This window comes from Exophiala spinifera (assembly GCF_000836115.1).
Source record: "Exophiala spinifera strain CBS 89968 unplaced genomic scaffold supercont1.8, whole genome shotgun sequence".
Taxonomy (NCBI): domain Eukaryota; kingdom Fungi; phylum Ascomycota; class Eurotiomycetes; order Chaetothyriales; family Herpotrichiellaceae; genus Exophiala; species Exophiala spinifera.
The window spans coordinates 1,703,825-1,728,782 of record NW_015622520.1 but is presented as its reverse complement, the minus strand read 5'-3'; the positions used below and the strand labels follow the sequence as shown (position 1 = coordinate 1,728,782).

General features: G+C 52.2%; 11 protein-coding genes across 11 annotated transcripts; 6 read left to right on the top strand and 5 right to left on the bottom strand.

The window, feature by feature from the left end:
- Positions 1–92: 92 nt before the first annotated feature.
- Positions 93–1,799, top strand: PV08_10650 (uncharacterized protein; the record flags this gene model as incomplete). The annotated part of the gene is made up of 1 exon (XM_016384964.1): positions 93–1,799. The coding sequence occupies one exon, from the start codon at positions 93–95 to the stop codon at positions 1,797–1,799; it is 1,707 nt and encodes a 568-aa protein (XP_016231566.1).
- A 90-nt stretch (positions 1,800–1,889) lies between these two features.
- On the bottom strand, positions 1,890–3,434 carry PV08_10649 (uncharacterized protein; the record flags this gene model as incomplete). The annotated part of the gene is made up of 2 exons (XM_016384963.1): positions 1,890–3,026; positions 3,081–3,434. 2 exons carry the CDS (start codon positions 3,432–3,434, stop codon positions 1,890–1,892), a joined length of 1,491 nt encoding a protein of 496 aa, XP_016231565.1.
- Positions 3,435–4,895: 1,461 nt separating this feature from the next.
- PV08_10648 (uncharacterized protein) lies at positions 4,896–5,349 on the top strand (the record flags this gene model as incomplete). The annotated part of the gene is made up of 2 exons (XM_016384962.1): positions 4,896–5,034; positions 5,084–5,349. The coding sequence occupies 2 exons, from the start codon at positions 4,896–4,898 to the stop codon at positions 5,347–5,349; spliced, it is 405 nt and encodes a 134-aa protein (XP_016231564.1).
- A 209-nt stretch (positions 5,350–5,558) lies between these two features.
- On the bottom strand, positions 5,559–8,391 carry PV08_10647 (DNA mismatch repair protein msh-2; the record flags this gene model as incomplete). The annotated part of the gene is made up of 2 exons (XM_016384961.1): positions 5,559–8,315; positions 8,368–8,391. 2 exons carry the CDS (start codon positions 8,389–8,391, stop codon positions 5,559–5,561), a joined length of 2,781 nt encoding a protein of 926 aa, XP_016231563.1.
- A 666-nt stretch (positions 8,392–9,057) lies between these two features.
- Positions 9,058–10,959, top strand: PV08_10646 (uncharacterized protein; the record flags this gene model as incomplete). Its single annotated transcript, XM_016384960.1, has 4 exons — positions 9,058–10,160; positions 10,216–10,370; positions 10,427–10,624; positions 10,682–10,959. 4 exons carry the CDS (start codon positions 9,058–9,060, stop codon positions 10,957–10,959), a joined length of 1,734 nt encoding a protein of 577 aa, XP_016231562.1.
- A 357-nt stretch (positions 10,960–11,316) lies between these two features.
- Positions 11,317–12,375, bottom strand: PV08_10645 (uncharacterized protein; the record flags this gene model as incomplete). Its single annotated transcript, XM_016384959.1, has 4 exons — positions 11,317–11,515; positions 11,568–11,714; positions 11,766–11,918; positions 11,975–12,375. 4 exons carry the CDS (start codon positions 12,373–12,375, stop codon positions 11,317–11,319), a joined length of 900 nt encoding a protein of 299 aa, XP_016231561.1.
- A 768-nt stretch (positions 12,376–13,143) lies between these two features.
- Positions 13,144–15,543, top strand: PV08_10644 (uncharacterized protein; the record flags this gene model as incomplete). Its single annotated transcript, XM_016384958.1, has 10 exons — positions 13,144–13,184; positions 13,267–13,370; positions 13,435–13,532; positions 13,589–13,743; positions 13,822–13,886; positions 13,960–14,143; positions 14,208–14,592; positions 14,719–14,912; positions 14,994–15,148; positions 15,272–15,543. 10 exons carry the CDS (start codon positions 13,144–13,146, stop codon positions 15,541–15,543), a joined length of 1,653 nt encoding a protein of 550 aa, XP_016231560.1.
- A 431-nt stretch (positions 15,544–15,974) lies between these two features.
- On the bottom strand, positions 15,975–17,037 carry PV08_10643 (uncharacterized protein; the record flags this gene model as incomplete). The annotated part of the gene is made up of 2 exons (XM_016384957.1): positions 15,975–16,787; positions 16,855–17,037. The coding sequence occupies 2 exons, from the start codon at positions 17,035–17,037 to the stop codon at positions 15,975–15,977; spliced, it is 996 nt and encodes a 331-aa protein (XP_016231559.1).
- Positions 17,038–17,905: 868 nt separating this feature from the next.
- On the top strand, positions 17,906–20,991 carry PV08_10642 (uncharacterized protein; the record flags this gene model as incomplete). The annotated part of the gene is made up of 2 exons (XM_016384956.1): positions 17,906–17,969; positions 18,023–20,991. The coding sequence occupies 2 exons, from the start codon at positions 17,906–17,908 to the stop codon at positions 20,989–20,991; spliced, it is 3,033 nt and encodes a 1,010-aa protein (XP_016231558.1).
- A 652-nt stretch (positions 20,992–21,643) lies between these two features.
- Positions 21,644–22,123, bottom strand: PV08_10641 (uncharacterized protein; the record flags this gene model as incomplete). The annotated part of the gene is made up of 1 exon (XM_016384955.1): positions 21,644–22,123. The coding sequence occupies one exon, from the start codon at positions 22,121–22,123 to the stop codon at positions 21,644–21,646; it is 480 nt and encodes a 159-aa protein (XP_016231557.1).
- A 798-nt stretch (positions 22,124–22,921) lies between these two features.
- Positions 22,922–24,281, top strand: PV08_10640 (uncharacterized protein; the record flags this gene model as incomplete). The annotated part of the gene is made up of 2 exons (XM_016384954.1): positions 22,922–23,090; positions 23,140–24,281. The coding sequence occupies 2 exons, from the start codon at positions 22,922–22,924 to the stop codon at positions 24,279–24,281; spliced, it is 1,311 nt and encodes a 436-aa protein (XP_016231556.1).
- Positions 24,282–24,958: the final 677 nt, after the last annotated feature.

Sequence of the window (24,958 nt, the reverse complement as noted above, 5' to 3'; positions counted from 1 at the left end):
AGAGTACTATCCACCATGACATATTCCTGTACTTGAATCATAGATATACGATATATCATCCTCAGGCCACTACTCCCAGCCAACCATCAGACATGGCACCATCTTTAATCCAACTGCCATTCATCTCCTCCCTGCTACATCTGCTTCCAGGGACACCTCCTGAAACTACCTCAACCGCCATCTCTACCACCACTGTTCAATCATGTCCCAATCCACCGTCCCTCTCCTGCCCGTTCCCTCCACCTCGCGAGATCAATACGTGCTGCGTGAACCACCCGTCAGGCCACTTTCTCCAGACCCAGTTCTGGGACACCTCGCCGGCCCTTGGGCCCAACACGTCCTGGACGATCCACGGTCTCTGGCCAGACCTCTGCACCGGAGGCTTCGACGAGTTCTGCGACTCGACGCGCTCTCACCCTCCCGGCGCAATGCGCGAGTTGATCACCACGCTCCTCAACCACACGCACTCAGACAGCAGCACGGCGCTCCTGGACTTTATGGACGAGTACTGGCTCTCACTCAACTCGGACCCGGCACACCTCTGGGCGCACGAATGGAACAAGCACGGCACATGTGTCTCGACTCTCGAACCGGGATGCTACCCAGAAGAAGCGCTATCAGGAGATCATGTTTCTGAAGGTGATGGTAGTGGTACCATTACTGGTGGAGGAAGTAGTAGTATTGGTGGTGATAGTGGCGGCGATCTCGACCTGGGCATCCTAGACTACTTCATCCACACGACATCCCTCTTCCGGACATTAGACACGCACGCCATCCTCTCCGAAGCCGGCATCGTCCCGTCTCGCGACGTACGCTACACGCTACAAGACCTCGAAGACGCCGTCTCGTCGTCACCACACGGCCACGCCGTGACGTTCCGCTGCACGCACTCTGGCGAACTCAATGAGATATGGTACCATTTCTCCGTCAAGGGCCCGTTGAGGAACGCATACGCCCGCGACGACGACGCCCTTGCCACCACCACCACCACCACCTCCTCCTCCCCGGCACCACCACATCAGCATCACCTCCACGACAGCAACAGCCTTCCGTTCCTCCCCGCCGAAACTGTCCGCGAGATATTCGTCCCCACGGACCCTGACGGCGCGAAATCCAACTGTCCAGCCAGCGGGATCAAATACTTGCCCAAAAACGACAAAAGCCCCGATAATCCCGGTCCGTCACCGCCTACGCGCACATCAACCGTAACCGCCACGAGCACGCCTACGAGTACATCCCCGCCGTTCACGGGCAAGGGCCATCTCGCGATTCATGTTCTCGACGACGCCTCGAGTTTGACTTCGACTTCGATATCTGCAACACACGACGACTCCGCCGCCGATGACTCCGTACGGGCACCGGCAGCACAGAACCAGAAATCTCTCGCCGCGCCGGTTGCGCCACGCGCCCCATCATCATTGAGCGAGAACCCACCATCGGATCAAAACTTGGGTTGTCTCATCCGTCTGGGCCAGTGGTACGTCTCGGGAACCTGCGCCACCTTCACGGCACAATCCGACGTTGTCGATCCAGGCCACGCACCGCTCTTCTCCCTGTCGTCCAGCTATTCCCCGTGCCTCATCGATAGAGCCACGGCCAGGTTCGAGTGCACCAAGTCCACCTCTGTGCAGAGCATCTTCTCTTCGGACCCTCAAAACCCTCATGTCCTGTCCTACCAAAACAAGACGACTTTCTACGCCGACCACGTGCCGAAACGGTTCGACAAAGTCGACGTGTATGCAGATGATGCTGATGGTGCAAGAAGTGTTCGGCTGGAAATTCATTGGATACCTACATAGAACCGTTTCGCACAGCAAGAGGTTCCTTGCTGCCGTTTAAACAGCTTGAGTTCCATGAGACTTGCAGGCAAACATCTATCTACCTTCGTTCTATTCGTGCCTCGATGATGGCAGATCCTCACTGCTTCCTATGCTCATTGCTCCAACCCTACGCCCCATCTTCTTCACTTCTCGCACCCCAGCTCCAAACAAATTCCTCAACATCTCTCCACTGGACTGCCGCTCTGACTTTCTCCAAGAGCGAATCACTTTCTCTTTCTCTCCCTGCACAGTGACCATTTGAACTCGCGGGAAGAAAGGTTGCGACTTTCTCTCACAAGGGGGTATTGTATGGCCACTTTCCATCATAGCGCAGTCAAGGCTCCTAACCACTTGGTCTAGCTTTCGGACTTTCTTCCCAAATATCAGGCTTCGATCTTTCTCGACCATTGTTGTAGTCGTAAGGGTGGACTGCGATTCGGGACTGCGGCTCTCGCTGTTGACGAGACCGGGAGAGGACATCTGTGAACCCGACCGCCTGTGCGTTGATCTATTTTGGCTTGCTGAAGGGGGTTCTCTGTCCCCAGCAGTAGACCCTGCCGATTCGGGAGACAGTCCGATGTATGACACTCGCCGCTGGTGCGCGTTCGGCGCCGTCGAGTTTGATTGGTGGTTGGTCTTGATGTATGGTGGCAGTTGTCTGCTACTGAACTTTGGAATGAATGACGCCAGATTACCGGTGGTCTTGCTCTTCGCAAGAGCGCCTTTGCCCTCAAAACTCCCGGAAGATATGCTCATCGCGGCTTCGGCGTTGATACTGGAAAGCCACCTGTTAGGCGTTGAGGGGGTCCACAGCAGGTTAGGCACATTCAATGCGTCTCCAGATTTTCGACCACCGCCACCAGTCGTCCTTAATATTGATCCCGTATCGGAGACTCTTGATAAAGAGTTACTTTCTCGGTAAAGACTGTGGTGAGATGTACCAATCTTCTTCAGCAGACCGGTTTCGAAATGCTCGAAGCTTTCAAGTGCATCATGAGTCATGCATGATCTTCTAAGCTCGTCTAATGCCAGCCGGATTCGTGCTTTTTCACACGCATCAAAGACCATATCCATGGCCTGAGTAGAAGACTCTACCGGTGGAAGAAGTTTGTTGTTCTTTAAAGGTTCACTTCGGATCCTGTCACACACTGACAAATAACGACCAGACCAATACTGGGAAGACTTGGCACCATGATCATAATGCCTCTGTAACCAAGTTAGCTGAGCTAAGAGGCACAAGTTACAGAGACACTAGCACACCTGCTGGAGCCTCTCGAGAACAGGTCCGCTCTGATTAGACCTTGTATCACTTGTTGTTGTTGTTACGCTCGAAGGATGGTGATCGACACACTTTTTGTTGTTAGCCAGAGTTGGATCGATCGGGTGATGGTGGTTGTCTGTGCCAGTCCTGTCAAGATCTTTTCGTAGCGTGTCAGATGCGCCCAGTTGTATCGGAAGTGTGAGACTCGGTGTTGTTTCGTTCGTTTCGACAGTCAGATATTGGTAAAACCGGCCTGAATCACGCCCATCTCTTGATCTTTCTTTCAGTCGGACACGGTTGACAGCAGCCTCCATTTGTCCTTGTCGCATCATCTCCACCTCCTCATCTGTCATTCTACATTCATTTAGCACTGTGGCAATGTCTAGCTGGCTCGTATCTTTAGGAAATCTCTTGGAGTGTGAGAGCTTCACTGAAGTGGGCATTCGAGGAGAAGGAGTCGGGTCAGTCGATCCAAAGCACGTTATGTTGCCCAGAGTCTGTGTTCTCGGGAGTGGAGGTCCTAGTGGCTGGAGTAAACGCCTCGGTCTGATATCACGGGGAAGGTTAATGAGATTGGATATGGTGTTCGACTTTGGAAGGCCAAAGCTATGCGTCGCTTGATGCGATGATGCCGAATCCGAAGCCTTGAGGGAGCCGCAAGACAAATGACGGTCATACGGTTGGAGTCGAACAACCGGCCCATCCTCAGGGTGTCGCAGACTATACGGGGAGTGGGTTGCCGAGCTGGTGGCAAAGGGTCGGGATAAAGACTTCGAAGAAGACGGAGGGTCTTCGGAAGCGATCCAAGACTTCGAATGATCATGCTCAGGGCTGAAGCCTGTTCTGCTGAGATCTGATCCCACTCTATTCCCCCTAATGCCACTTGACGTAGCGCGACGGGCTGTACCTGCTGTAGGATGAGGAATGGCAGAAACTGATGATCGACAGCTCCGGGCACTGATAGCGGCTTGGTCAGGCGAAGTAGGTGTACGTGCTTGCGCATGTGTGGGACGCATGATTTCCTGTGATACACGACGACTGGGCTGACGCAGTAGTTCATCCTTTGGCAAGCGAAGAAATTTCAGACTTGAGTGATGCGGAAGTGGTTCGCAGGAGGAAAAGTCGGCGCCGGTTCCTGCCTCACCGTCTCTCGCACAAGTCGTGCCTTCCATGTCTGCGCTCAACGAGAAGGGGGAAAGGAAAAGAGATCGTGTTACGGTCAGCTCAACCAACAGACAGGACTTACTGGACTTCTGCGGATACGGAGTATTCACAATCAGCAAGTTGTGGCAGACAATGCTGTGGCATTAACCGCCAAAGGGTGGCCATTTCACTGATGCACAGAAAGTGCGCCACTCGAGGCGTGTCCATCCGAACGCGACATTGCGTCTTCCTACCTCAGGAGACCGTGCGAAGAGAAGTCACAATAGCAGGCTCGAGTTCAGTCCAGCTACAAATTCTATGCCGACATGTCGTTTGGTGATATCGGGAGAGACATTCCTCGACGCGCTGGTGGCGATGTGCTTCAGCCTTGTTGAAGTCCACTAAACTGCATTCGGCCAAGATGTATATCACAGCATCGAGTCTCCAGCCTTGTCCACAATGATGTAACTTGGGTGCTTGTGACATCACGGAAGAAATTGATATTTCTGCTGGGTATAAGTACGCAGTGTGGCCTTTGAGTTGAGCTGCTCACTGGACTATTTCCTGTTGTAAAAGATTCGCAAGGGCTACTACACTATCACTTCCAACAGCCATACCGAAATATAGCCAGCCAGACCTCCGTTAACCTGCTCCTATCTCCAATCATCACAATGTCTGGACAGGACAAAAGCCAGAACCTAATGGATATTGCGAAGCAGGCCGAGAAAGATCTTGCGTCCGACTATCTGAAGCATGGAGCCGGAGACGGTGGTTTCGGAGGGAAGACTATCCCTGGAGGCAGTCTCAGCAGTAAGTGCCTTTCATCCACCGCCGCAGTCCTCGACTCACACTCTTCAAGCCGTCGAATCTGGCATTGACCAATCCGTTACGAAGAAATTCCCTGGAAGCACCGCCGAATACGGCAGCAAGGTCTCAGGAGCAGGGAACAACCGCGAAATTCCCTTAGAGGAGGGTGGCGACATTGTGAAGGGTGTAGGGAGACTCACAAAAGCTGGGGATTTTGACCAAGGAGAGCCGGGTGAAGGCCCAGAAGATGTTGCTGCCAAACGAGCCCAGGAGCGGCCCGGAGACGATGATGTACGAACCCACATCAAGATCACATAGGCCGGAAGGGGAAAAGTAAAAAATTGGGCTTTGTATTATAGCACTCAGGCATGATGTGGAGTATTGTACATACCAAACGGGCGAACACCGTGTACGCAATGTTACAAAACCTACCGAGCACACCTTTTTCGTGGTAATATCCTCATAACAAATGTTCCTCGTCACCAAACGCCATGCTCATAAACATTCGACGCTGTCCCAACGACGCTTCACAGCGCCTTAACAGACTGGAAGAAAGGGTTGGCCATCAAAGCGGAATCGGCTTTGACCAAGTCCCTCATGAGCTGGAGCTTTTGATCCTTGCTCATCTCTCGTCCCTCGACTTGGCTCTTCCAAGTTTTCAGCATTGCCTTCAGCAGCTTACCTCCTTCCTCAGCGTCTTCCTTGGAGTACTCCTCTTTCTTCTTCTCCCCAGTCGCCGTCGTGAAATCTTCGAGCTCTTCAGCCTTCCGTCGCGCCATGTTGACCACCTTTTCTGGGAATCTCACAAGTTCGGCAACGTGAATACCGAAGCTCTGGTCGCTGATTCCAGCTTCAACTCTGTAGAGCAGGGTGACCTCTCTCTTTTCAGAGGTGTCGCCGCTAGCTTGGTCCACAAAGGCCACGACGTGTAAGTTCTTGACTGCCTTTGGGTACTTGTCCGCCAGAGCAGTCAATTCATGGAAATGCGTTGCAAAGCACCCGAAAGCGCCAATTTGAGCCACAATTTCTTCGCTGATGGCCCAAGCCAGACCGAATCCATCGTAGGTGCTTGTCCCTCGACCGAGTTCATCAATAATGATCAGTGAGTCTCTGGTGGCACTTTTCAAGATGTTCGCCGTTTCGAGCATTTCGGCCATAAATGTCGAGACACCTTTGAGTTGGGAGTCAGACGCTCCGACACGGGCGAGTATGCAATCAAAGATGGTCAGTTCTGCCTCGGAACACGGCACAAAGCACCCGATTTGAGCCATCAAGGCGATACACCCAATGGTGCGAATATAGGTAGATTTGCCGCCCATGTTTGGACCGGTAATAATCAAGAATCGTGACTCATCTCGTTTCAGTTCAACATCATTCGTGATGAAGTTGATATCATCCTGGGCCTCCATGCATGGGTGTCGGGCTTCTTTCAAGATGGTGTCACCGGTTCCACGCTCGTGCATCTTAGGCCGAACATAAGCGGTGGGTGCATGCACGGACACATGTGCCAGGCTCACGACTACATCCAGGTGGGCGATGATAGCAGCAAGTTGTTCGATGACTGGTGTGTACGAAGATGCCACGGAGACCACCTCAGCGACAAGTGAGCCTTGCGTGCGGTTGTATGCTGTTGAGAATTGGTCATGTTCTCGTCTTAATTCTTGCAGCTTCGAGGTCGTAAAGTAAACTCCGTTCTTTTGAGTCGAGATCTCTTTGTACAATGGTTTATTGCGTATGCACCCAGCTTCGGTACGAGTAAGTCTGAAACAATAACCATGGACTCGGTGGTTTTCCAGGAAGAGTTTCTTGTCCAGATCCTGGTTCAGGTCTTTGCCCGCTCGACGGTGCTCACTATCCATGTTATTCTTGAGTTGATCAAGTTTGCTTCTAATCATCCTGAGTTTGTCGTCAAATTCCGGTTTGATTATGAACTCGTGTCGGTCTAGTGCATCAAGATCGACTGTGGTCTCGACCATCTCTGCGAGCTTGCCTAGAAAGTTCGACAACTCTTTCAGTTTCGAAGTATACTGTGCTTCCAGCGGTATCTGATATTGCTCGTCCACGACGGTCTCTAGAGCTTCGATGAACCCTGGGAGCCTAATCACGACTTGATAGGCACGCACAACGTCTTCAAGGTTGGCCATCTTGCGTTGGAATTTCTTTGCGAGACGATACAGGTCAGGGATGGAGCGCAGGTGTTCCTCTTGCATCGTCTGCCGGAGTTCAGTGTCTGTCACAAAAGCCTCTACAAGTTGTTGTCTCGTCTCAATCGCCTCCAGGCTCATCAGCGGCTGCTTCAGCCACTGTGCCAGCAGCCGACCTCCAATGGGTGTCTTACAATGATTGAGAAGACCGAACAGACTCATGCTCTTAGCGCCATCGCGTGGACCAGGCATCAAGTTGAGGGCTCTTAGAGCAGCTGCGTCCAGCTTCATGAAGTGGCTCAGGTCGTGCTGGTAGAGTCGATATTGGCCGAAGTTGTTTGGATCTGTCATAACACCAAGGTACTTGATCAGTGCAGCAGCGCTGCCCATGGCAAGCTTGAGGTCAGTCTGTGGCAGCAGCCCCATGGAATTTTCGCCTTTAAGCAATCGAGACAGGTCTTGCTCAATATCTTTGGTTCCGTAGTCGCCAGCGGCTCTTTCAGAGATTGCCACTCCACATGAATCGGCTATCTGACGGATTTTTGCGAGTTCAGGGTCTTTTTTCTGTCCGTCGCTCGCCACGACACATTCTTTGACACCGAGTTGAATGAGCAGGCTTTCGAAGTTTGAGTAGAGATCGTTGTCGAGGAATTCGCTCACACCAAGCTCTCTGACGCTTGCATCCGCAAAACACACTCCAACATTTCTGGCTTCCCCCGTCTTCGCGCTGACTTTCACAGCGAGAATGATCGGTGCACTATCACCTTGGCTGTCTATGCCTGAACCCAGCTCTTCCTCGACAGCCTGTAAATTTCCAGGGCTCGCTTCTCGAGCCAATTTCCATTGCCCTTTACCGCTGGCTTCCCAGATCTCTACTCTTTGACCCAACTTGAAGAGTGCTTCGCGGAGGAGGTTGCGGAAGACTGTCGTGGTCATCGTAACACTGGGTAGCGCATTTTCGCTGCGGCCCAGGTTACGGAGGACGGCAGTGGTCTTGTATACTGTGCGTGCAATGAATTCTGCATCTTCGCCATGAGCCGAGTACCAGTCTGCTCTGTCAAAGACACGAATTGTACTGGTTCCCTCTGGTTTTGCTGGTAGGGAACGAAAGGTGCGGATGAAGCCACCTTCATCGTCGACCTGCGGCGTGTTAGGGGTGACTATCCGGAAATGAGGCCGGGGCGAAGGATACCTTGAGTTCTGGTCTCGATGCCATGTTGATCTTGTTACACTGCGACTTTGCTGTATCTACAACATGCACAGCAGATGGAACGTCGCCCTGTAGACTTTCGAACACGCGGACGCGTAAAGGGCCATGCGACGCGATCTCTTGGCATTTCAACTGCGGAGTCGGTGACATTTGTTATCGACAAGCCAACCGTGAGCAATTCTCGGCGATTGATAAGACGTTGTCCTGCTTCTTATGTTAATGAGAGCACCTCAACATGCATCGTGGCTATGGACCATGAAGCTTGTAAACATCGACAAACCGGCTCATGGTCAATGAAAGTCTAACAATGCAGGAGGACGATCAAGCTCCTCGTAGACGGCGTTTCAAGATACAAAGTGAGTTTGGCAGCTCTAGACAGTGGCGAAGTCGCAAAAGTCGTCCTTGCGATGTTTGTCGAAAGCGAAAGACAGCTTGTGTCATAGAGGAGCAGCCTCCATGTGAGTAGTCTGAGGCATCGAGCGTTTTGATTGGAGGCTTACCCAGGGTTGGGAAGGTCTGTTCTGCAAAGGAAGAAACATAACATGCGAGTTCACCCCTGAATCACTTCAAGAGCGTCAGCCTAGCAAAAGGAGCAAAGCTCATGATGAAGAAGCATCGCCTGCGGTGGTGTCAGACGGCAACTCTACTTCTCCTCTCGAAAGCACCCCATCGATGCATACAAGTCCCAGTGAAAATGGGCGCACGTCTCTCCATTCACCAGTTGCATACCTGCGGAACATAGACATCCGAGACGATCAGCAGAGAAATGGCTTCATGACTATCAACAGCCATGATGGTCAACCCGCAGAGCCCATAGTCCAGACCCTCGAAGATGGGAAGGACATGACTGCTCATTCTTTGGGCCTTTGCTCAGAACAAGACACAAATCTGCTTGCTTCTTTCCGCTCTGTCATCATGAATGAGACGAATCGTGTCGCTGGAGACATCATGCAGGTGCACCCGGGGAGTTGTGAAAGCGGTACACCTCCAGTACATTTTTTCATCCTCCGAGATTGGTTTATGCCATACGACAATCAGATCAAGGACGAAGCTTCTCGGGTGATAGAATCTACGGTAGAGCCGTACGGTCCCGACCTGGTTCGACTATACTTCAAGCACGTCCACCCTGTCAACTGTGTTGTATCGAAGGTGCGTTTTCTTCGAGCCTATAAAGAAGACAAGCTGAGCATTCCCGCATCCCTTCGCGGTGCGATCTATGCTATGGGAGGTGCTTTTTGGAACCAAGATCCTGTGTTGAGAACAGTACCTCGAAACTTTGAACAATACGAGCTCTTCCAAGCCGCCCAGGCCTCTTTGGAAAGAGAACTCGAAGCGCCAAATCTGTGGAGGACTCAGGCTTGCCTGCTCATGATTCACGAGAGGGCAGCTAACAACACTACATTCGAGACGCCACGGTTATGGACACTTTCTGCCCGAGCCGTTTCATGCGCACAAATGGTTGGTCTTCATCGGGACCCATCAGAATGGAATATTGCGCCGTGGGAGAAAAGCCTGCGGAGAAAATTATGGTGGTCAACTTACGTGACGGATATGTGGACATCTGTGTCGCACGGGAATCCACCTCATATATATCGAGCTTCGTACACAACCTCAGACCTGAGTATGGATGACCTGCGAGTCGATGAAGATGTTCCGGAAGACCTCGCAGATATGGTTGATGAGTCGAGTAGTTGTTTCGACGCGTCCACTGCAGCACGCTTTCTTGAGATGGTCAAACTAACGCAGCTATTGCACACAATACTGGAGACATCCTTGTAATGACTCTTGCATCGCCCATTATACGAAAGAAGGCTAATCTTTTCGTGACAGTTATGATGAGAGTTACCGTAACACAATGCTCAACCCTGCAGTGCAGGAGATCAAACTCGTCGACATTCAGACGCGTCTCGAATCCTGGCATTCTCTCATTCCCCACTGTGTAACTATGGGTTACAATAGCAGTATACGCAGCTTTCGAAATAATGGTACGTTCTCATCGGTATCGTGAGAAGTCTTCCGTCTCAGGCTGATGTTGTTACAGGGCCGCTTCATCTTGCATACTTCGCTGTTCAAATCATCCTGTTCCGAGCTTTGATGACACCGGCATCTATGACAGCAAAGTACAGTCCAAAATCATCCCTTCAACGCTACTTTGGTGCGGCAATGGATCAGGTCGAAGTCTTTCTTGCTTTTATGGATGGTATCACTGCAGAAAGTCTTCGAGCGTTCTGGGGTCGACGTAAGCCTGCCTGCTGAGTCTCATGTTCAAACTGGCGACTGCGCTAATAGCATCTAGATGGTCGATCCCAACTGATTCTGATCGGCAATTTTTTGATCTATCTATTCCTACTATCTTCTAACCCGGAGCAAGTCCACGCCACTTTCCGACTCCTAGAGCGTTTCCACGAGTCACTTCAACGAATTGGCGAGCACGTGGATGAAGAATCAGTATGTCTGATCCGACCAGTGGCGCTGCGGATCGATTCCTTCTTCACCCAGGCAGCAAAGATCATGAGAAGAGCTTCGACCTCTGGATCATATACAGCCGGCAGCGCCGTAAGCACGTCACCTTGAGTGTAACACAAGCAATAGAATCTTGGTGTGGATACATCTACAGGCCCTGCTTTGCGTTTAACAGGTTATGGCTTTGTGATGGCATGATTTAATGAGACAATGAACATGACTATGCATTCTTACTAGCATTCCTCTTTTAGCCGTTGGGCTTTGGGCCATATTCGCTGACAATCGATTTGGCCTCAACATCTTTTGAGGCAAACATTGAGCCACCTCGAACCAGGCTGACTACCAACAGGATAGCGCTTGGCAGGAAGTCAATTCGTCGGACTAGTCAAAGGACATGGTGGATCACACAGCCATGTGAGAGATGAGGTCTACAGCCGGCGAGTTTGTCCTAAATGGTGCGTTGAAGAATCACTCATCATCCCCGAAGAACACCTTGATCGGCATCCAAGAATCATTAACGACCTTGAACCGAGTCTTGATCCCCGACAAAGCTTCCATCTCACTCTTGGTCAATGTCCAGCCGTCCAAGTCGAAGTTTTCTTCAATTCTGGAAAAAGTTACACTTTTCGGAATTATGCTCGATCCTCTCAGCAAGCTCCACATAAGTCTTTGGCAATTGTCAGCGCGCTCTAACTTATGTCAAAGATATCATAACTTACAGAATCTGGGCTGGCGTCTTCTTGGTTTTGGCTGCTATCTGAGATACCACAGGTTCATCGAAAAGTGGATTATCAGTTGCTCCTCCGAGGCAGGAGTATGCTGTGCAGTGAATCGACTTCGATCGGCAGTACTCCAGTAACTTAGACCTGTTGAACGGGTTAAATTGAAGTTGCAGACAACAGAAAGCGTCAACATACGATGGATTCGCTGGATGCAGCTCAATCTGATTGACTGCCGGAACTACCTTGCAGGACGGGTCGTTGAGAAGCGTCTCAAGGTGACGGATCTGGAAATTCGATACACCAATGTTCTTGACTTTCCCGGTGTCCAGAAGCTTCTGCATTTCCTGCCTTTATACAAACTCCAGTCAGCTATGGAGTAACGCACAACACAGCACAAAACTTACCATGTCTTTACAAAGTCCCAGTCCGGCAAATGCTTAGAAGGGTCGGAAGGGTCAGTCGAGCACGGAAAATGTACCAGATACAGGTCGATGTAATCGATTCCGAGATCGCCCAGTGACTTTTCAAAGCCTTCACGCACCCTGTGATGCCAGGGATTGTCGAGTTTAGTGGTCACCCAGAGTTGATCCCGCGCCACTCCCGAATCACGAATGCCCTGGCCGACCTCGATCTCATTTTGATAATTCAACGCGGTATCTATGTGTCGGTACCCTTTCTGGATCGCATGACACACTGCTTTCCGGACCAAATCAGGCGGAGATTTCCAAGTTCCCAGTCCGACCGCTGGAATCTCAGCTCCAGTGTTTAAGGTGAATGTCTGCGACGTGTGGTTCAACGAGGTCATGATTGCCAGCGATACTGAATGATTTTCCCTGGTGAATACACAATTATCACCAGAGTTGCTACATACACACATGTATATCTTCGACAGCGTCGGCAAAGAACAAAGTATTGGACTTGAATGATCACTGCATCTTCTGAAGAGCCCCACGCGGATCTCGAGTTAGTGTCGTCTTGTGGTCCTGATCTCCGTAAAGCCTCCACCCGAGATAGCCCTTTCTCTCCAGATGGTGGAAACCTGTATGCGTACGATATCAACAATTTCAAAGGTATCTTGTCCGGCCCACCCTCCCATTACCGATATTGGCACCATACTAATCGACCAGTGCATTTGGTCGAAAGTCCGCAAGTGGCACGCTGACTGCGGAGTACTCTAGTTCGGCGACGTCCTTGTTCGGGCCAATCAAATACGCTCCTTAGCAGTTGAGAAACCCTGATCGGCCAACTCATGCATTGGCATTGCGATCGGTCAACTACAGCGAACTACGAGTAGTTACTGCTCCCTGTCCCAGTGAATTAGGGTACTCATTTGGAACTTATCATGATCGGCCAACAATTTAACCACCCACGCGTCGACCGACGTTTGGCATGGGTACGAGTTGGCGGACAGCCCGCATACGGACTTATGTATAAGCAGGTCTCCCCAGGGGATTTTGCCCCATCGAGAGTCGACTTTGACAACGCTATTGTGTAACGCTTTTCATAAGAGGATCTCTCGTACCTCTGCGCAGCGCCCCAGCTGAACTAGGCTCCGTGCGAGAATATCACAATTATGGGTCGCAAGTGGGAGCAGTTAAAGGTGCGGCTTCAAGTGTAAGTTGCGATCACCTTCAACAACCTACGGATGGGTGCAGAGGCAACACTGGACGATACTGACTGGTATCGTTGTCGCTAGGCCAAAGGATGAAGACTCTTACTACGAAAACACCAGATGGTGCAATCGAGACTTGATCCCTATGCCTCCGGAGAGACGAACCTGGGGTATATGGGGGTACTGTGGTACGAAGAAGTCGATGTTCACAACGCTGAATGCTTTCAGGAGCATAATGTTGACGATGAGCAGGATACTGGACTGTCTCTGGCTCATGCATCTCGGCATGGTCGACGGGAAGTACTCTGCTCGCCTTCGGGCTCAGCCCACAGCAAGCCATCGGCGTCGTGGTCCGTTGGTTACCATTTCTACCTTGCTTTGCAGTGCGACTAATGCAAGATTTTAGATTGTCGGAGGTATACTCACCGGCCTGTTGGCTGTGGCTTGCGGTTGGATGGGTGAAACCCATCACATTGGCTTCACAGTGTCTTCTCGGTTCTCGTGGGGTATGAACGGGTCTTATTTTCCTGTCATTCTTCGAGTGTTTGTTGCTTGCATGTGGTAAGTCGCTGTGCTTCCTCTCTCCGTTACCTTTGTCGACGCCGACCGAGTTCAATTCAGCGTACTGATGGACATTAGGTTTGGCATGCAAGCTTTCTGGGGCGGTCAAGCGACACGGGTGCTATGGGGCGCCATCATTCCAGGTACGAGCCTCTTTCCTTCCCACGCAAACTGAAATTTCATGGTTCGCTCAATATGCTAATTGTGGTCTTACAGGCTTCGCCAACATGAGGAACTTCTTCAGCGCAGGCTCCCATCTCCTGACCAAGGATTTCATCGGATTAGTCATATGGATGATCGCGTTTATCCCGCTTGTCCTCGTACCTCCTGAGCGGCTTCAAGTCCCCTTCGCCATCTCCTTTTTCTTATTTGCAGGATCCTGCATTGGACTACTGGTCTGGTAGGTGGCACTCTTTCACCTACGACTGCCCAAGGAAGGTACAGATCTAACAAAACTATCATAGGTCCGTCCACAACGCTGGCGGCGCAGGGAGACTGTTCCACGAGCCCGGAAGTGCCGAGAACACTGGATGGGCATTCATGTTTGGGATCACCGCAATTCTCGGTGCCTGGGGAGCCGGCACACTAGGCCAGTCGGACTGGACTCGTTACGCCAATCGCAAATTTGCACCGACCGTATCTCAGATGGTGGCTGCACCCATTACCATCGCGATCACCGCCATCATTGGCATCATTGTCACGAGTGCCTCAGCCGATATCCTGGACGGTCAACTCGTGTGGAATCCAATCTACCTCCTCGCCGAGATCCAGGACGAGTACCACTCCAGCCCGAGGTCCAGAGCAGGAGTCTTCTTCGCGAGCCTGGGGTTGGTCAGCTCACAGTTGGCGGTAAGTACCCCTCGTACCATGGTTTCCCATGTGACCAGCAGCCTCATAGCTTCACATGACTTTAATTTCTGTCCTGAATCCGTTGATGTTGGGACCGGTCGTTGACCCTCTCTGACACGATCCCAGATCTCCGTCGTGCTGAATTCTGTCTCGTGCGGTATGGACATGGCCGGTCTCTGGCCCAAGTACATCAACATCAGAAGGGGCAGCTACATCATGGCTTGCATCGGCATCGCCTGCCAACCGTGGCAACTGATCAGCACCGCCGACAAATTCCTCAAGGTCTTGAGTGGGTTCGGAGTATTCATGGCACCAGCTACGTATGTGGTCCCGAAGATCCTTATTTTTCCCAACAAAAGGTACACTCCAAGCTAACGTGGGAACTGTTCGCGCTGTGGTAGAGGTGTCATGCTGGCAGACTACCACGTCGTCCGTCGGCGGAAACTGAAGCTCAACGATCTCTACACCGGTAACGCGTCGTCAATCTACTGGTTCAACAAGGGCGTCAATTGGCGTGCAATTGTTGCTTTCATCTCTGGCGTCTGGCCATTATTGCGTAAGTAACTAAAAATTGCCCTGTGACGAACTTCTTCCTTTTCTTTTTCAGTGTTTACACATCAGGATTTCGTTCGACTTTAGAAAGAATTGCTGCTGACACCTCACTTTTCTTGCTTCACAGCCGGTCTAGTCGGCACGGTCGACAACTATACCGACTCTTCATTCACGGGCTGGATTCGGCTGTACAATCTCACCTTCATCGTTGGCGTGGCCATGAGCTTTGCCATCTTTTGGGCCCTGAATTACTTTTTCCCGCCGCCCGGCCTGGGTCAGGAGGCTCCGTTTGTGGACGAGGTTCTCTCCGGACTCGAGGATCCCGGATCAGAGCCTGGCAAGGGCGAATTTGATCCGGCCTCGGAGAAGTCAGGCGCAGCTGCGACAGTGTCGGTTTGACCGGAATGAACTCGGTAGTTGAAGGGGTACATTCGTCGCGGGCAGTGGTGGCCACCCGTGTGGTACGGGTAGCAGACATTTAGTAGTGCTCAGTCCCTTAGTTACTACTGTGAACTGGTACGAGGACTGCTCTTTCCACATCTCGAGATATATCGATACAGGGAATAATGCGCGTACAAGCCTCATGTATACATTCCTGTTCAGCTCATTCACGATATTCATTTCGTTAAGATTGAGATACCTGATGAGATTCTCGGATCCCTTCCGAAGGATTACGATCGTCATGTCATAAAATACATTTTGCAACTTCATGTGCTCACGTAACTCTCGTGACGCGGTGCTCAACAAACTAGGAGACCACTCAAAGCCATGGTACGAGTTGTGAGTAGCATTTTCTCTTTTCCTCCTTCTCGCCGTCCGTCGGACCCTCGCTAATATGTAGCATTCAACCGCATCTCAATGTACTCCCGCGCGTTAATCGGTTCGTATTTCTTCGGCCTGTCCTCGCCGCAACAACCAGGCAAACAATCGACAGTCTTGTCTCTGTCTGCTGTGACGAAATACGGGATCGAGTACCTCGCCTTCGTCATCCCTTCCACCATAGGCGGCGCCCTCACACGGTGCAGCGTCGACTTGAGCGTGTCGTTGCTCCAGCGCTGCAGGAAATCACCAATGTTGACCACGATAGTGCCGGGGACGTACGGCGCCGGGTTGAATTTGCCCTTCTCGTGCATGTCCTCGACCTCGAGCCCTCCGACTTCGTCCTGGAACAAGAGCGTCATGGTCCCAAAGTCCGAATGCGCGGCGATGCGCTCCATCTTGCCGTCGCGGAGCAGCTCGGCCTCCACGGGAGGGTAGTGGAGCAGTCGGATCTGGTTGTCCTTTTTGGTGTGGTACCCGCGGAAGAAATCCTCGGGGAGGTCCATCCCCAGTGCAATCGCGCGAAGAAGGTCGAGTTCGACCTTGTAGCATGTCTCGAAGAACTCGGTCATGAACTTGCGGAAGCCGGGCAGGACCTCCTCGGGGAGCCAGATGTTGGGGGTGTGCTCGTCGTCCTCGCGGCCGAGTTCAAACGACTCCTTGAAGTCAGGGCGTTTCCGTAGGTCGGCGATCGAGTCTTGATCGAACACCATCTGGACGACTTTCTCACGTCCTATGCCGGAGTAGCCCCGGTGCCACCAGCCGTAAGGCGGGTGAGGCGCCTTGTCTTTGTCCGCCTGAGGGAGCGAGAAGAATTTTGAACTCTGACAGGCGTGGTCATCAGACGAGGTACAACTTCGGGGGAGCAGGGCAAAAGGAATTGCTACGTACCCATTCAAATGCTTGGTCGAGAATTGCTTGTGGAAGGCCGTGGTTCTTGATGTATGCGAAGCCCACATCTCGAAAAGCTTCGTAGACCTTCTTGCCTGTCTCCAGGACCTGCTCGGGATTTCCTGAGCGCACAGGCTCGAGATCGATAATGGGGATGGCAAGTTCGGCCGGTTTGATGGCCATGGTTGAATCTCTCGTGGTCCTCACAGAGTTTCGTGGCGAGAATATGGGTCAAGTACTTGGGCCGTAAGACCAGAGACCCTAGCGCGCACTTTTATGTCGACGTCGGCTCAGTTGTTCGAGGAGTGGTGGACAGTGGTTTGATTGCTCCAAGGTTGGCCGACGCATCGTCCAGAGTCGGGGTTGGGGCACTAGAACGTGCCCAGTCCGGTACATTTTGATACCAATTGATAATCAGCCCCGGATAACACAAGATCATGCGTCCAAAGGTTTCAGTTGGCCGATCTAGACTGAGGTACTCGTGCTGACCACGCGACTTTTGGCATTCTGGCTTTCCGAGACAGGATCGCTGCATGGTCTGGACTTGCATCATAGACTCTGGAGCTCGGCTGTGATAAGCAGATGCCGCCAGAATTCCCGACTTGATGGAATAAGGAGACTGATTTGTGGAATGCCGTGGGAAGTGGCACCATTGATCTGCAGGACCTCTAGATTGTTAGCCGACCGTACACCGCCCTCTATTCAGGCCCGCCCTCTGGTGGTTTGGCTTTCTCCGAGAGCCCTGCAGCACCCCAGGGCCCACTAGGCCTGACAATCCCAGTTGCACCTTGGCTCATTGGTGGCTTTGCAACGGTTCTGAAGTACCGGCCATCGCTCAAGTCCGACTATTGATCCCCTGGGGGAATTCTATCTCCGCTGGCCTATCTAAGTATATCGGCCAACATTCGTTGGTTGTCGCTGATTGATGGACAGAGCGACTCACCTCGGGAACGAGGACTCTACAAGAGGAGAGAGGATGAGACAACATAAACATGTCATGCTCAACAAACAATTAGCCAAGTGAGAGAAGGCAGCACGCCACTTGTGAATCATGGGTAGTGTAGGCGATGTTGATAACGCGCTTCACAAGTATCGTGTAGGGATCGATGTCGGAGGTGAGACGAGCCACCTCCAGCCCTCGTCGTTTTGCTCACGACCTCGTCCTCAGGTACCAATACTGATGCCGTACTGATCTCACTGTCGCCGACGAAGATCGTCGCCTCACATAAGGCACCCACAACACCAGATGTGACGACAGGTATTGCGGAAGCAGTGCGCGCAATTGTCTCGACAAGCAATGTCCCTCTTGAAACTATCAGCTGCGTTATCATTGGGACTACGCATTTCGTAAACGCTGTCGTCCAACGATCGCCATCTCTTCAACGCGTCGGTGTAGTTCGCCTCTGCGGGGGCGGCGAGGATGGGTTCGGACTCGGCATGCCGCCATTTGTGGACTTTCCCAAGGACTTACGCCTGCTCATCTCAACCAGACCTTTCTTTTGTCAAGGCGGCCACCAAATCACAGGGACAGAGATCTCGCCACTCGATGAGGCCGAGTTGGACCGCGTAGCCGAGGAGTTGGCGACTGCTGGTATCTTCAATGTTGTCATATCAGGAATATACTCACCTCTGAACTCGGCGCACGAGAAAAGGGCGGGGAACCTCATTCAGGCCAGATTGACCGACATATGCACCCGGTCAAATCTCAATGTTCGCCCAAGGGTCACTCTGTCGCATCGGATCTCGTCAGTTGGCTTTTTGGCGCGAGAAAATGCTGCCATTTTGAATGCGGCTCTCCGGCCCCTCGCCGAGAAGACTATCTACGGGTTTCAGAAAGCTATGAGAGACATCTTCCAGGGGAGCCCTTGCACTCTGTATCTTACTCAGAATGACGGCAGCGTACTTAGTGCGCCAGACGCCATTGACCTTCCAATTCGTACATTCAACTCTGGGCCAACAAATTCGATTCGTGGAGGCGAGTTTCTGTGGAATACCGCTTATTCCGACACACAAGGACAAGATACCGGACGCAAAGATCCTCTTGTGGTGATCGATATTGGGGGTACCACCTCAGATAGTGGTTTGCTGCTTCCTAATGGTCTTCCCAGAATGAGCTCACTGATGAGCCTGGTCGGGGGTGTGCGCACGAACTTTGCTCTTCCCGCGGTAGAGAGCATTGGGTTGGGAGGGGGAAGCATCGTCAGGGAACTGGGGGAGACCCTCACGGTTGGCCCCGATAGTGTTGGCTTTGAACTTTCACGAAAAGCCCGTATGTTTGGAGGCAACATCTTGACGGCCACCGATATCATAGCCGCATCCCAGTTACACGCGCCTTCGCCTTCAAACCCTCTCGAAGGATTTGGAGAACCTGGTCTGTTGAAGGACATTACCCCTGACACAGTGAAGATGGCCAAGGACAAGATGCGAAAGATCGTGGAAGAAGTGGTTGATCGTACCAAGGTGCAGAAAGGAGACATCGATGTTCTCATTGTGGGAGGTGGTGCCCTTCTGATCGACACTGACAAACCTCTCGCTGGAGTTCGCGCTGTGCGGAAAGTCAAGGGCGGAGAAGTCGCGAATGCCGTAGGCGCTGCTATCTCTCGTGTCTCTGGTGTCGTGGATACGGTTGCGGATACGTCCCATCAAACCTTGAAGCAGGCACAGGACACGGTAATCGACATGGCAATCAGTGCTGCTGTCGAGAATGGAGCTCGGAGGGATACCATGGAGATTGCAGAAATCACAATCCTCCCTATTCAATATGTTGATGGCAAGGCACGAATAATCATCCGGGCAGTCGGCGTCCTTGACACGGTCAGAAGTTCAAAGCTAGAGCCCATAGGAGAATACGATGTCAGAGAGACCATGGACGAGACCCCGAGCGGGGAGGCGACAGCGGCTGCAGCCTCAACAGATGCTGTTGACTCAACCGATATCAGCAGCTATCAACCGGAAGTCAAGCAAGGTCTGTGGACAATATCGAGGACTGATCTTGGGTGGATCTCAGACGGATGCAAGATTCTAGGCTGCGGTGGAGGAGGGGAGCCCTATCAACAGTATCTCAAGATCAGAGCACTCCTTGAAAAGTCCCCAGGGTCCGTGAAGGTGATCTCGCCAGCAGGCCTTCCAGATCATGCCAGAGTTGGTTGGACAGGCTGTCTGGGTAGCCCTGAAGTCAGCATGGAGAGAATGGAAGCCAATGAATGCAACAAAGCTCATGATGAGCTAACACGGGTCATGGGTTACCCTCCGGTGGAAGGGTTTCTAGCCCTGGAGATCGGTGGTGCAAACGGCCTGGTTAACCTGGAGGTTGCGGCAGCCCACGGCGTGCCTTGCGTCGACGCCGACTATATGGGCAGAGCGTACCCTACAGGCTGGCAGACCACCGTGAATGTCTATGGCTCGCCTCGAGGAGAAGCACTTTTGCCGGCGACGATTGCAAGTGGAGATGGATCGTACATGACCATGACCTCCAGCAGGACAGACAAGCTCGTAGATGCCACACTTCGTGCCGCCACTGTCGAGATGGGCTGTCGAGCAGGGAAGGCCGGACCCCCCAAGACGGCAAAGGTGGTAAAGGAACAGGCCATCGTCAACACCGTCTCTTTGGCCTGGTGGATTGGAAGAGCAGTGGCCCTGGAGAAGAATGTAACGGACAAAGCGAAAAGAATCGTCGAGGCAGTCGGTGGGTCTGAGAGCGCCAGGATCCTGGCAGAGGGCAAGGTCACGAGCGTTGAGCGGGTTCTGAAAAAGGGCCATACGTACGGCATTGTTGAGGTTGATGGTCTTCTCAGCGACGGGTCACCAGCTATCGTCAAGGTGCCATTCAAGAACGAAAACGCATTTGTCGAGGCAACCACCCCCGAAGGTCGAGTTTCGGTGCTGGCATCGGTGCCAGATCTCATTGCTCTTCTTGATTCCGAAACAGGGTTCGGTCTAGGCACACCTGAATACAAGTACGGTCTGAGGGTGACAATTGTAGCTATTGCAGCGTCTCCCCGTTGGACAGACACGCCCAGGGGATTGGAGCTTGGAGGGCCGTCTTCGATGGGATTCGATGATATTCGGTACGTGCCCATCGGAAAGTACTCGAAGCCGCGAAGTGTGATTGAAGCGTATGGACGAGCGACGGCCTAGACGGTAATGTGTACTGTACGAACAGACCGGAATAATGAATTCGTGCTCAGGCAACTATAGGTAGACGACGATCATGCACAGGTACCTAAGGACGAGCTGGGTTAAGGACGTGGGAGGAGCCTGGGCTCACGGCGGTTAGGGAGTTAACTACATTAGGTACCTATGGAGCCTCGGAACCGAGCCTAACGCTCAGCCCTCTAGGGGCTGGGCTGACGGCTGGCAGCGCTTCTTAGCTGCTCGTTAAGAGCTTGATGCCCGCCTAGACAAGGTAACTTAGGCATGAAGGCCAAACCACCCCAAGGGACGTGATGCAGGGCCACTAGGCAGGCCTAAGCACCCAAAAACTGGAGAATTGAACGTTCTCAAAACGACGCCCGCCGGGGTTGATGAGTTCTTCATATTTGCACTCAATACCGCAGAACCATACACGCCAAACCCGTCTCCGTGCACCTATCTCGAAATCAGGATGACTGCGCAACTCAACGAACATAGATGTTAGACATTGTAGAAACTGCACAGCGTAGACAAATTCTATGCTTACAACATCAGACCGCGGCCTCATCTGGTATCGTCAACGTTGATTTTCGTGACCTCCCATGACACGAACAACCTGCCTCAACGCTCAGGTGAAGCTGCCATCGTTACTAACAGATCATTTCCCATCATCGGTGTCCTTACGCTTCCCTTTCGCCTTGCTCTTCTCTTTCGCCTCTTCCACTTTCTGCTGTTGGCCCTCAGGTGTTTCTTCAGATGTGCCATCAGCTTTCCGCGCCTTGACACCAGCCAGCGACCCTTGCCAGAGGAAGAGACAGAGCCCGACAAAGGACGTTAGCAAGACGATTCTGAGCAACCATTTCGCGGGTCTCCCATAGGCGTATACCCAGCTGGCCAACCAAACCACAGACGGCGTCACCAGCTCCCTTCTCTCTTTCTCCAAGTCTGGATTCATGGTGATGATCAGGGCCAGAAGAGCAAAGAGGATGAATGCCAGGAGAGTGACAGTCAGGACCTGAATGCAAGCCAACAGGATCGCAATGTCCTTTGTTGTCTCAAGGACCTCGAAACCCGCTGCCACCAACGGAGTCACCTGCTCAAAGGCAGCATTGATCTCTCTGCTGTACGGGATGCCCATTGTCCTCGGCGTTGTTTCGTAAGCACCTGAGACTGTAATCGATTGGCCACAATGGCGCTCGAGATCGATTCATGCTGATATTTGAGACAAGTCGAGCTGGCTCATCAGCACATCTGCCTCGTATTGTCGGTGATGTCATGAGCAGCAGCATGGTGTTGTGTTGGTGTTGTTCCAACAGGCCAATCAACCCAGGATGCTGCGAACTTCTGCACCGTCTCCTCTCACTCCGCCAACACCCTGGCAGAGTTAGACGCCCATGACAAGCTTCCCGGTTGTTGATGACCTCTGTCTTGCCCATGCAGCATCCGTCATATGTGCAGCGACGTGGCGCCAATATTGGTAGTGCTCTACAGTCAATAATCGATGGCCCACAGCCCAGTTGCAGAGTTTCTCTCGTACCTGGTTCCCCGGACTTTCACCAGCCTCAATTGCACAAGGTCTTGATATCTCACTGCGCCAGCATCCCGTCAGACATGATTCGCGTGAGACTGGGAAATCTGGCGAGTTGTTGCCCTCGTCCGCCCACCTGCTCAGCTTGCGCCTGCTGACCTTTTTTGGCCTTATACCTTCCAGTCGGTCTCGTGCTCAGCGCCTTCCCATGACCAACAGACTGATACTTGACCCGTCATGGCTCCCAAACTTCCTTCACTCTCTTCATATCGCTCAGCATCCATCACCATACCTTTCGTAGCGTTTTGGTACTCCTATTGTTACCACAGTTGCCTTCGTCTTTCATCACAAGCCCCAGTTACTACTAGTACTCCTCAGCCGCCTGATCGTCTTCGACGTTCTTTCCACATGGGCAAGTCAAGAGCCCGGTCGGCTCGTGTCGACCGGGCAGATCAAAAACTCCATGAAACACCGCTTGAGGCCGAATCCCGCAAGGAAGCCAATTTTGCCGAAGTCGAATCTAAGCTGCCAAAGCGCTTCGACAGATCTGAGATGGGTTTCATCGACAAAAGCACCAGTAAGCAACGGCTCTTTCCAGCCCGTACTTAGCTCTGACAAGTCCGCAGGCATTCTTGGTCACCGAAATCCCTTCGGAAAGAAAGCCACCCCGAAAGACAACATAGTATGGCTTCTTGACAATTCTGCTTACGCCCCGGTCAACCCAGGCAAAGCCGGTGCCCAAACTTGGGAGGCGGAATTTGTGGCCTGTTTCTTTCGAGCGGGTCGTAAAGATTTGTCCAAATATGTCAGCAGTCTCATGGACCTCATGGGCATCGATGGCAAGGCTGGGACTGACCCGGAAGTCACCAGGAGAATTGAAGAACGGGTGAAGCCCTTTGTCATGGCGATCGCACCGGCTCGCACTATTGAGATTGAGGTGCCTTGCCCAACTCCGCAAGGCAATCCTCACAAGCGGCTTCTCGGCCCGTCGAATCTCAATGGCATCAGTAGCCAGGTCATGCCCGTAGGAGGTGCAGATGATGCCGACGGTAAGACGGTTATTGGCTCGAGCGCCGATGGTCTGTTTCCAGATCTCACATTCCAGACGCACTTTGTTGGCCCTGAGGGATATGCCATCATCTCTGACATCGACGACACCATCAAAGTCACCAAGACTCCAAATCCTACTGGGATCTTGTTGTCCACTTTTGCGGATGAACCAAAGGTGACCTCCGGAATGCCAGAGTTCTACAAAGTCTTGAACGAGGCCTTCAAATCTCCAGCTTGGTTCTATCTCTCTGCCTCGCCATACAATTTGTATCCTTTCCTGCATGGTTTCGTTCATCAGCACTATCCCGCCGGAACACTGATCCTTCGGGATGCGTCATGGATGAGCCTTGGAGGTTTGCTGCAATCATTCACACAAGGTGTGCAAGAGTACAAGACGGACCGAATCGACAAAATACAGTCGTGGCTTCCCAACCGCAAGTTTATTTGCATCGGTGATTCGACCCAATCTGACCCTGAAGCCTACGCCCAGATGTACACCAAGTATCCCGATTGGATCAAGGCAATCTATATCAGAAAGGTCGTCGACGCTCCGAATATGGAGGTCAAAAACAGAAATAGTCGCTTCGCAGAGGCTTTCAAAGATGTGCCTGACTACGTATGGAGAGTGTTCGTGCAACCAGAAGAACTCGCTGATCACGTCAAACATCTTGCTGGTCAGGCACATCCCGGTCTACTTGGCTCATTGCTCAGCGTCTAGTGCCAGACTGAGCATGGCATGCAACCTAAACGATCCAAGTCTCAGCTCAGCACACCCCGAACGCGTACTCCACAGCCTCAGACACCAGAAGCCAGAACACCGCGTTCTGCAAGCCCAGCACCTTCAGCTTTGACTCCTGGCGATAAATCTCTTGGCAAGGACGGAAACACGGCGTCAACTTCCCCCTGAGACAGATCATGAGCGGCATCTTGTGTTGGCAGGAAGAGTGTCTGAATAAGATTGTGGGGATACTAGAATGCATCCAACAGATGTCCGAAGACGTTTTGGGGAGCAGTGCTGGTATCTTTATCCTTCGGTTTCACGAACCAACCTAGACCATACCTCCTCGGTAGACCTACATCATTCACCAAGATTCTCTGTCTAGATCGGAGGACCTCCCTAGCCTAAGTGAGAGGTTCCTTGGTTCTGCTGAAAGTGTAGGCTAAACACAGGGCCACTCGAGAATCGAGTTGGCAACGTAATATCCGCGTTTTGGTTTGACACTTCCAAGTACCAGCTGCACTCAATTCGCCCATGCCATTATATCTGGCTCTTACGGGATCGAGAAGACAGATGGGGATATGAGCAACAACGCCTTGTAACCCAGGCCGAGCACCACCCTCAAGCTCTCCGTGGCTCGGCCATGCTCTCCCCATTCAACCAAACTCTCAAGGCCT